At 47.5% G+C, this 11,209-nt stretch overlaps 1 protein-coding gene across 1 annotated transcript in view; it reads left to right on the forward strand.

Moving 5' to 3' along the window:
* Positions 1–9,109, forward strand: part of LOC311064906 (ephrin-B2a-like) — a 28,386-nt gene extending 19,277 nt beyond the window's left edge. The window contains exons 3-5 of the mRNA XM_084084954.1: positions 2,108–2,200; positions 4,472–4,573; positions 7,514–9,109. Coding sequence (XP_083941080.1) covers positions 2,108–2,200; positions 4,472–4,573; positions 7,514–7,938 — 620 coding nt within the window. The 3' untranslated portion in view covers positions 7,939–9,109. The remainder of the gene's footprint in view (positions 1–2,107; positions 2,201–4,471; positions 4,574–7,513) is intronic.
* Positions 9,110–11,209: the final 2,100 nt, after the last annotated feature.

The raw sequence follows: 11,209 nt of genomic DNA on the forward strand, positions 1-11,209 counted from the left end.
AGAAGCTTTGTTCGTAATGTGCTTTTCAGACTCCACTAGAAAGCTACCGGTCAGCGAGAGAAACAGAGAGAGAGAGAGAGAGAGAGAGAGAGAGAGAGAGAGAGAGAGAGAGAGAGAGAGAGAGAGAGAGAGAAGAGAGAGAGGAGAGAGAGAGAAGAAGCCCTCGTTAACATGCACAACATGTGTCTGCTGACATCACAGTCGACTTGTGCATGATTTGTCTGAGAGGAAAGAAAGAAAGAAAGAAAGAAAGAAAGACTTGAGAGAACAGTGAGAGAAGGTTTATTTGACAATGAAGAAGTTGATGATTCTTGTAATCACACTCTGAGTGAGATTTGAGGAGCAGTGGCATATGTGTGTGTGCATGCGTGCGTGCAATGCATTATGTGTGTGCGTGTAGGCAGTGAGGCGCCATCCCTTTCGCATAGAGGATGCAGAGAGAGAGAGAGAGAGAGAGAGAGAGAGAGAGAGAGAGAGAGTAGTTGTCGGGTTGTGTGGACTTGGGTGGGGGTGTATGGCGGGATGGATGGTGGGATGGATGGAGGGATGAATGGAGGGATAGAGACGGGGTCAGGCCAGCGCACACTGTCACAAAGCCAGGCGGCTAAAACCCCGGCAGCTCATTAGCCTGTGTTACTGACCTGATAGACCACAAGCCACGCACACGCACACGCACACACACACACACACACACACACACACACACACACACACACACCACACACACACACACACACACACACACACACACACACACACACACACACACACACACACACACACACACACACACACACACACACACACACACACAGAGAGAGAGCTCCCTCGCGCTCCCTCTCTGTCCAGCTCACACCCAAGCTGGGTTTTAGCTGAACCAGCTGCAGTTCAGCCATTAGCCTGCGGGGGCAGCACAGAGACACAACAGACTATACCATTGGCTCAAATGAGATCAATGCGGAGGGCACCGAGTTTTAATGGCTTGAACGCATCCTGTTGATGACACCATGACAGGGCAGCACTCTGTGTGCGCGTGCGTGTGCGCGCGTGTGTGTGTTTGACTGAGTATACTACATGTGCAGGCCACATCTGCTCTCCACACATATGCAACATTGTTCAATCCAAACTAAAATGGCTCTCTTTCCATCTTAAAAGAAGGCCTTTTAAGCATCTGTTTCAGGCCTCCTCCATCTGCCAGGTCCTTAAACACAGTCTTTAGAGCGCCTCTTCTGTCATCACCACACTTTAAACACCCATTTAACTTCCTATGAACGCGTTTCATCTGACCGTCATCCAGACATTTATCTCCTCCCTCTGTCTCTTCTCATTTTGCCATTTTCTTTCATTGCCTCTCATTCTCTCCCTCTCACACTAAAAAGTGAAAACCCTATCCTCCTCTCTCAGGGTTAATCCATGCTCCACGGTGTTGTGCGCCGACATACAAGCTCACACGCATTGTGAGCTTGTATATTGGCTATTTTCTTTTCATCGTACGCCGAATTATAAATTGGGCTTTAGTTTACGATCCTGTTTTGTTGCTTTATATTGTCTATCTGTCCTCTCTTTATGTGTGCCTTGGCAGCAGCTTTTTTGCCTTACAGATGGGAGTGTTAAGAGCTTTTTAAATGTGAGAGTGTATTTTTATAACTGGCCAGTGCTCCCTGGAGTGTCGTCACCTGCTAATGTTACGATAAAACCTTCATTGCATTGTGTGGCCCCCCAAAATGGCCGACCACGCAGCCTTTCGTTTTTATTGTCAATTTTCCTTCCTCTTCCACTTTATTTCCTCTCCTCCTTTTCCCCTCCCCCACTCTCTCTCTAGGCACCTCTAATAGTTCTATATAGCACCTTTTAAGATAGGGGCTATAACTATATGATTCCAAGCCAAAGAACCACTTTTAGTGCTATTTATCACCATCTTTGTTTAGTGTGCGGAGAACCCAAACAGTCTGAAAGGGAGTCACAGTGTAGTTTTGTGACCAAGGATTTTTGGTGTCTATTTGCCGTCTTACAGAACGTTTTGAAGCATTGTTGTATTTACTGTGATCTGCTAGCATGGTGGCTATAATCCTAACATCTCTCTCTCTCTCTCTCTCTCTCTTTCTAGCTACATCTAACGGCACCATGGAGGGCATAGACAACCAGGAAGGAGGCGTGTGCAAGACCAAATCCATGAGGATAATCATGAAAGTGGGCCAGAGTGAGTAGAGTCATATCAGCAAGCCATGTTGAGAAGACGCTGGAAAATCATGATAGGCTAACAGTATACTGTCAGTGTCTGCACTGTAAAGCACCATGATAACACGATGACACAGTCCCTCAAATCAAATGATCACATCAAGAAGCTCTGTGCTCATACAGGAGAGACCGAAGTGTCATTTTGCTACAAATGACACGTTTTAAAACCAGTAATGACAAGATCTATGAGTTGAAAATGTCCGATTGTAGCCGTGTTAAATGGGATGGGCGTGAGGAACAGGAACATGCCCGTATAAGGTCATAGCAGGATCAGCTCCATGGTCTCCATGACGTCTTCGGTTTCGTGCGGGTGGGTGGGTGCATGGGTGGGCGGGGGCCCAGATGTAAATCTAGTGGAAATGTTGTGCACGCTCCCACGCGCACGCGCACACGCACACGCACACGCACACGCACACGCACACGCACACACACACACACACACACACACACACACACACACACACACACACACACACACACACACACACACACACAGAGCTGTCAAGTACGTATGGGCCGTAACAGGCCCCTGCCTCCCTTGCCTTTTAATTAATGACGATGCTAATTCCTAAATGTGCAGCATACGTCTGGAGCTGTAATATCTGTAGGTCAGTGTTCTCCTCAGAAACACCCACAAACACACACTGAAGGTCAGAGAATTAATCACAGCTGGCACGCTCCGACGGAGAGGAGAGGAGAGTAGAGGGAGTTACTCCACAGTAATGTGGGTCTAGCACTAGGGGTGTGCCGATACACTAATTTCACGAAACGATACGATACGATATTTGGCTCACAACTTCGATACGATTTCGATACGATACGATACGCACTTTTTTTATTATGAAAATAAATGGGGGAGAAGAAAAGGAAATGCAAACAAATAATTCTGTTTTTGCATTATTCAGACATGCAAACTTGTAGCTTTTCAGCCGTTTTGAATCCAAATAGGGCAATAGTGTGACACCTGACCCGAAAAAAAACAACATGTTGTCACCCTTTTCACCTCGGGGCTGTTTGCATGCCTGATTATTTTGATTGGTGTAAAAAAAAAAAAAAGATTTTTTTTTTTATTTTTTTTTTTTCAAAACGATATTTTTTTTTTCCAAAACGATACATATCGTCGCGAAAACGTATCGCGATATATCGCGGGACGATATATCGGCACACCCCTATCTAGCACCGATCACAGGGAGGTGATCTTTTGGGCTGAAACGTGTCTGTGTTGTTGAGAATAGGAGCTGCGTTTGGGCCTGAAAGTAGTGGCGGCAACGCACGCTGGGAATTTTGAGTTTGAAGGTCGGACAAGCTGAGAAAAAGACATCAGAAGCTGAATGGGAGCTAAAAGAAAAGTGGGCCTGGTGTTCTCAATAGGAGCTTCATGAGAGAATAGCAGCTCCAGATTTGTTGAAAGAGACACAACACGACCCAGAAGTAGTCCTGGGGTCGAGAATAGAAGCCGCTGCCAAAACACGGGTTCTAGTGTTCAGAAAAGCAGTGTAACATTACCAAACAGTAGGTCGAGAGCTGACAATAGAGGGATTAAGCTACAGACAAGTGATTGTAATGTCGGAATAGGTGCCATGCGATCTGCCGTGGAAGAGAATACTGATGGTACAAAACAGTTGTTTAGTTGTTTGTGTGTGTGTGTGTGTGTGTGTGTGCCACAGCCCTGCCTGTGTCTGCAGCCCCATCTATCTCCCTGATGGATTATATTTTTTATAAAGGCCATGAGTCCTTTGGGCTTGATCTCACTCTTTTCGCTGTTTTGCATGCTCTGCTGGTTGTTGTCGGATTATAGTCTGTTGGTCTCTGTAGTGTTTTGTCTTTTGACACATTACACTGATCTAAGATGCAGCACAGATGCACCTTTGTGTTAGAACTTTGTGTTTCTCTGTATGTGTTGGCCTTACAACCGAGATTGATCAGAAATCAATTGACCATTAGAATCATTTAAGCCTGGCACCGTCATACGATGGAAATAGCCGATCTACACGATCACAATGTGTCGCAAGGCGACACGTTGCCGACCGGGAAAATGTATTTTCTGTTTACTAAAGCGCTGGAGAGACCGTCAGAGCCCTGTTACTGAACTCTCTATAGCAATGACTATTTAAAGACCTATTAAAAAAAATATCACCCCATTTAAAAAAATGTTTGCCTATAACGACTTGCCCAAAATAGGGACGCTATAGGGTTTGAACTGATTTTTTTTTGTTCTTTGTGTTTGCTGCAGATCCTTCTGACCCAAGACCACCCAAAGACAACCCCACCAGACTGCCACACCCGCCCAAGCATGAGAACAACAAACCAAATAACGAAGTGCTGGAGAAGACAGGTGAGAAAGCCAGAGAGACGCTCATCAAATGAGGGATTCATTGAAACCATGTTGTGTGTTCGTCCGTGTTTGTGGAGTCAGCTTAAATCAGAGAGGGCACGCAAACCCCGTACTTAGTTAACTGGGGTCCCCCAGGGCTCTATACTATATATATATATATATATATATATATATACTTGCTCCGCCCCCCCCCCCCCCCGTGCTCTACACCAAATCTCTTCTCTGAAAATAGTAGATCTACAAGCTTGCCCTCAGAATAGCAACCCTAGGGTTCAGTGTGTGTGTGTGTGTGTGTGTGTGTGTGTGTGTGTGTGTGTGTGTGTGCGTGTGTCTGTGTGTCTGTGTGCGCGTGCGTGAGTATGTGTGCGTGAGTGTGTTCAGAAAGAAAAAGGTCAGCAATCCATCAGGCTGGTAATTGAATGTTGCCCATAATGCCGATATCCATCGCTGCGGCTTCTCAGGGGCTGATGCAGTCCTTCTCCTTGGGGGCCGGGGGGCTCGATACAGCCCTCGGCCCCCTGCAATTCAGACCACAGGCCCCCAGGACAGAGTCAGAACCCCCCCCCCCCCCCCCCCCCCCACATGGTTCCACTTGTACACTCTCATAGTTACGGGGATTCTTGAAATGTAAAAGTTTGAGAACCACTGGTGCAGAGGGGAAAAAAGGAGGGGGCCCTAGTATAGACCCCTGGGGGATTCCGGTCAACAAAGTATATAGGGTTTATAATCCCCCACCCCCTCTAAAAACTGCTGAAATGGGACCAAACATTTGCACCATGCAGTGAGTTTGGGGGAAAGAGGAACAGAGTGGAGAACTGACCTATATAAACAACCTTCCATCCGTCCGTGTGTCCGTGATTGGCTGCAGGACAGATGGGGGAGGTGACTTTGTTCCTGTGTTCCTTCCCAAATCCCAGCGACAGCCAGCCCATAAATCCACGCTGGCGCAGCGATCTGCCCGCGTCAGCACCTTCCTCTCCTCCTCTCTGTTTTTCCATCCATCCGTCCGTCCGTCCGTCCATCCCTCCCTTCTGCCCTCCATCCCTCCCTCGCTTCTTCCTTCCCTCCCTTCTTTCTTCTGTCCATCCATCCGTCCATCCAGGGTTCAGTTTATAAAGAAAACAACAACACTTAACCACTTAATCAGACCTACTTTAACCACTTAAGCCCTATATACTTCATGATACAACAAATAGCGGAGATAGCAGATCTTGCAAGCTCACAAAAATCTCCCAAATAGAGACGTCAGCGTTTAATGTGGTTAACTTGCATCGTTATTGAAATTTTTTAATTGTGATATTATCAAACGAATATCAAACATATTAGACAGTTTACATTTTCTAAAAGGAAATGTAATTAATTCAGTCTGATCAGAAGTAGGGATAAAACATATCCCCACCAGCCATAAAAATTGTAGATATCAATTGGGATATCAAAAGCAGATGCATGAATTCCCCCCACCCACACACACATCCATCCATCCCTCCATCCATCTCGGAGCAGAGCAGTATGGGTGTCAAGAGGTTCTGAGGCAGCATAATCCCCTTGTAAAACAACGAGATGGTCCCTCTCTTTTGGGCTGCCTGCCATATCCCTTATCTAACACACACACACACACACGCACGCACGCACGCACGCACGCACGCACGCACACGCGCACGCGCACGCGCACGCGCACACGCACACGCACACGCACACGCACACGCACACACACACACACACACACACACATGCCACACAAGCACGCACGCAAGCCCACTTCCATGGCATGAGCAGAACTTGTAGGGCCCCTGGGGGGGGACACAGCGCCAGGGAGGGGGAGACAGTAATCCTACTGCCCAGGGAACGGGCTCACGTCCTGGGGGAGAGAGGAACAGACCCGCCCTGGAGGTGCTGGAAAAACTCCCAGCTCCTGCAGAGAGCAACGCTTGGCTCACATAATTGATGTGTCACGATCATATCAAATATCTCCCTCATTGGGTGATTTATTTCTCCCTTTCTTCCTCTAGTGCCGGTTGTTTAGAAAATGAAATTCCCTTTTTGGATGTCTTTTAAAAACGTAATTTAATCTAAGTGCCGTTCGCTTGTACGGTATCTAAATGCAGCCGTTTGTATCTGCTATCAGGCTGCGGCGCGTCCTGCTTTCAAGGTCGTGGCTGTGACTCTCTGAATCTGAATGGCTCACGATCGAATGCGACCTTTCTTTTTTTCTGAAAGCCTTCCAGAGGCAGGCTTCATTCTCTGAGCCATTGTGCTGTCTGCCTGTCTTCCATCATAACACCATAAAAAGACATTCACTCAGTGAATAGACCCAGAGCACAGTCGCAGACAGTGGTCTGTAAAAGAAGCGATAGCACAATATAGAAATACTCTGTTACAAGCAACATTTTAGTTGACTAGAAGTACAAAGGTACTGGCATCAAAATATACTTGAAAATAGCAGATCTACAAGCTCACAACACGTCGTTGTGAGTGGGTCGTGAGTAAATGAAACACTTTTCGAAAGGTGGATCTTTTTGATCTCCACTGGGATCCCTTTAGATCCGTTACATCCCTTCACTCAATCACGTCTCTCACTCTGTCTTTCTGAGCAGACAGAACTGCAGACTCACTCCCCATTTTCCCACCACAGTCTGAAAACTCACCTCCTTAGACTCCTCTCTCTCCTTGTATCCCTTCTTGTCACCTTCTTGACAGGTGCCACTGTACAAGTTTACTATGCTCATATATGTTACATATATCTGGTCACATGTTTTTTTGATATTGAGATTTTTTATTTCTCAACCACATATGCTAAGAATGTTATTTAGACAGATGCTAGTTTTGATGTTTACCTGGTATCCTAGTTACTGTTGACGAGGGTTCGTGCCATTTACCCTGATCTCGCACTTGTAAGTCACTCTGGATACTAAATGTCTCTCTCTCCGTGTCTCCATCCAGACCAAGCCTCCAGAGAAGGCGACGGCTCCGGCGGCACGGGCTCCGGCGGCACCGGGGGCAAGACGTCCTCCGTCATCGGGTCCGAGGTGGCGCTGTTCGCCGGCATCGCCTCCGGTAGTGTCATCTTCATCATCATCATCATCATGCTGGTCCTGCTGCTGCTCAAGTACCGCCGGCGGCACCGCAAGCATTCACCGCAGCACGCCGCCGCGCTGTCGCTCAGCACGCTGGCCACGCCCAAGCGGGGGGGCGGGGCCGGGAACAACAACGGCTCGGAGCCGAGCGACATCATCATCCCGCTGCGGACTGCCGACAGCGTGTTCTGCCCGCACTACGAGAAGGTGAGCGGGGACTACGGGCACCCGGTGTACATCGTGCAGGAGATGCCGCCACAGAGCCCCGCCAACATCTACTACAAGGTCTGATGGACAGCGTTGACACGGACAGATGTGTTTGTGGACGGTCCCTGGCAGAGTGACACTTAACGGCGTTCAGGGGGGAGGGGGTGTTCTGGTGACGACCCCCCCCCCACAACGCCTGCCTGTCAAACACCCCCCAAACTCTCTCTCTATTTCTCTATCTCTCTCACGCTCACTTGCTCTCTGGTGCCCACCCCACCCTCTCCTCCACGTCCTACTCCTCCTCGTGCTCCGAACGTTTTCTCGTTGTCGTCTAGATTCTTGTTCTTTTCTTTGGCGGATCGGCCTGTTCTAGAGAGAGAGAGGGAGGGAGAGAGAGAAACATTAACGACCACAATGGATTCTGCTGCTGCTCTCTGGGGCCTCTGGGAGAGGCGAGGTGGGAGAAGGACCCTTAACGCCAGCGGCGCGTTGCGGGACATCCCGGCGTTGTTGCCGTGCTCGTGCCGTGGATGTCTGGCAGACAGACGGTCGTGCAGCATGTGTGTGTGTGTGTGTGTGTGTGTGTGTGTGTGTGTGTGTGTGTGTGTGTGTGTGTGTGTGTGTGTGTGTGTGTGTGTGTGTGTGAGTGTGTGTGTATGTGTGTGTGTGTGTGGTTGTCTCTTTTGTTGTTTTTGGACAAGATGGACAGATGGATACACGGATGGGAGGGAATCCAGGAAATGAAGAGAGGGGAGAGGAAGAGACAAACTCTCACTCGCTCTGTTGTGTTTCGGGCTTCAGCTTAAAAAAACAAAAAAAGACTACTGCTGGAAAACGAGAGTGAAAGAGACAACGAAAGAGAGGATAATAGGCCAACTATGAAGTCACTTCACAAAATGGCCACCTCCGCCATTTTCCTCACTAGCCAGACTGGAGTTCACCAGACAGAACCGTTCCTCTTTCGGACATCACACCCCCTCACTCACCTCTGTCACACGCACGCACACACACACACACACACACACACACACACACACACACACACACACACACACACACACACACACACACACACACACACACACACACACACACACACACACACACACACACACACACCGTCATTGTGAACAGTTTGGGTCTACTTACGGCCAACACCATCTCTCCTCGTTCCACAGCTGCCATTTTACATGTTTAGTGAAACGAAAAACATTATTTCAGATGTTACTTGAAGGTTTGGAGATGAAAAAAAGAATACACAGGTTCATTGTTTGTTTTGTATGTATTTCAATCTTTTGTGTTGTTGTTTTGTTTTGGTCATATCTGGGTTTTCATTCCCTGGTTAATATTACACGTGCAGATGTTTTTTTGCTCCTTTCCTTTGGTGAGGCGGTTCGTTTACGCTTCAAAGTCGTACCGTCGTTCAGACACGAGTGAAACCCACGCATCTCAGAGTCTTTGTCGAGGAGCAGCGAATGGTGTGAGACGAGAAAAGGGGGCGTTATGGGGGTATTTTGTTTTTACTTCATGAATTTTGCGCCCTCTTGTCTCCAGGGGGACAGGGTGCGCGTTGTCGACCCTCTGTGGACGCTGGGACCTCCCAGGTGGCTTCTGGGAAGGCTGGAGGGCCTTCGTATATATACAATAGAGCAGCACTTTTAACCCCCTTTCTTGGTACCTCCAACCTCCAGGCCTGTCCACAGAGAGAGTTGGGAGAGAGAGAGAGAGAGAGAGAGAGAGGGAGGGAGAGAGAGAGAGAGAGAGAGTTTAAGGTAGAGATAGGAGAGCAGCTGAACCTGCCACTTCAGGAATGGTTTAGTGATGAGGGCTAGTGTGGGACACAAATCTGTCCTTGGTATGAAAGCAAGGAAGGACGAAAGAAAGCAAGGAAGGTGTTAGTGTTAGCTTTAGCGCCAATTCTGCTTCAAAAGAAGACCCCCCCTCCCCCCGATCTAGTCAGAGTTAGCGCTGATGGCTGACACTACTAGTAGGTACTGTAAACGCCTGATTATACTTTGTTGTGAGCCACGCACCAGAAATTGCAGATATACAAGTTCACGATATGTCACGATGCAACGCATTGTGAACTTCTGCTATTTCCGTATACTTAAATCCTCAACACCAGCGAGCAACTAAGTATAAGTCAGGCTTAATGTTGACTCCTCCAGGGGTCCGACAGAAGAATAAGGGGGCCCCAAGGGCCCAAAAGAGTTAGTGATCAGATGCTCTCCTCCTCCAGGATAAAAATAAAATAAAGAAATAAAATAAAGCACAGGGACATTAATGACATCTCAAACCCTCCTTAGCATTTCCATTTTTGTGACATTTTGATTTACTTTTCCGATTTTTTACTAAATCGATGTACATTTAAAATAAAAGGACATTAAAAGCATAAAACAAAAAAAACAACAATGACAAAGCAGAATTTATTTATGATAGACACACAGAGCACAGTGTTGTCAGGAGGTGTATGTTTAATATATTATGGTATAATAAAGTGCACATTATGCAAGCTAGGTTTTGGATTATTTGATATCTGCTCACCCATCCACTCCCATGTACTTATGACATCCAAACACAACCACACACACACACACACACACACACACACACACACACACACACACACACACACACACACACACACACACACACACACACACACACACACACACACACACACACACACACACACACAGGCGTGCATGCACACACGCACGCATGCATGCATACACACAGGGTTAGGTCCTGGGAATGGGGGCAGGGGGAGTCAACAAACTTCAAAAATAGCTCCACACAGAGTTATATACTGTACAAGCAGCAGTGTAGCTGTGTGTGTGTGTGTCTCTCTCTCTCTCTCTCTCTCTCTCTCTCTCTCTCTCTCTCTCTCTCTGTCTCTCGCACTCGCACACACACACACACACACACACACACACACACACACACACACACACACACACACACACACACACACACACACACACACACACACACACACACTGTAGCATTTCCCAAAGGTCGATATTACCCCCTACGCCCCTCTCTCCTCACAAATCCTCATTTCACTTCATGTCCGATGTGTGTGTGTGTGTGTGTGAGTGTGCTTGTGTGTGCACATCTCCCCTTGAGCAAGCCTACATAGCAGTAGACAGCTAGATTTGGTTTATTTCCCATGCATTGTTGTTATTTTTGGCTTGAGAACGTTGTGAATCGATCGTAGGCCAAAGCCCCTGAACATGAATATATCAGCCCATCGTCAATGTTGTCATCTGTTCATAACGAACATCAAATTTCACTGAAAAGCCAAGCCTTGTATGATCTGAGGTTTGTACCTCTAAGAGGTTACACAAATCTG

Source organism: Gymnoscopelus microlampas, assembly GCF_963454915.1.
Source record: "Gymnoscopelus microlampas genome assembly, chromosome: 17".
Classification (NCBI taxonomy): Eukaryota; Metazoa; Chordata; class Actinopteri; order Myctophiformes; family Myctophidae; genus Gymnoscopelus; species Gymnoscopelus microlampas.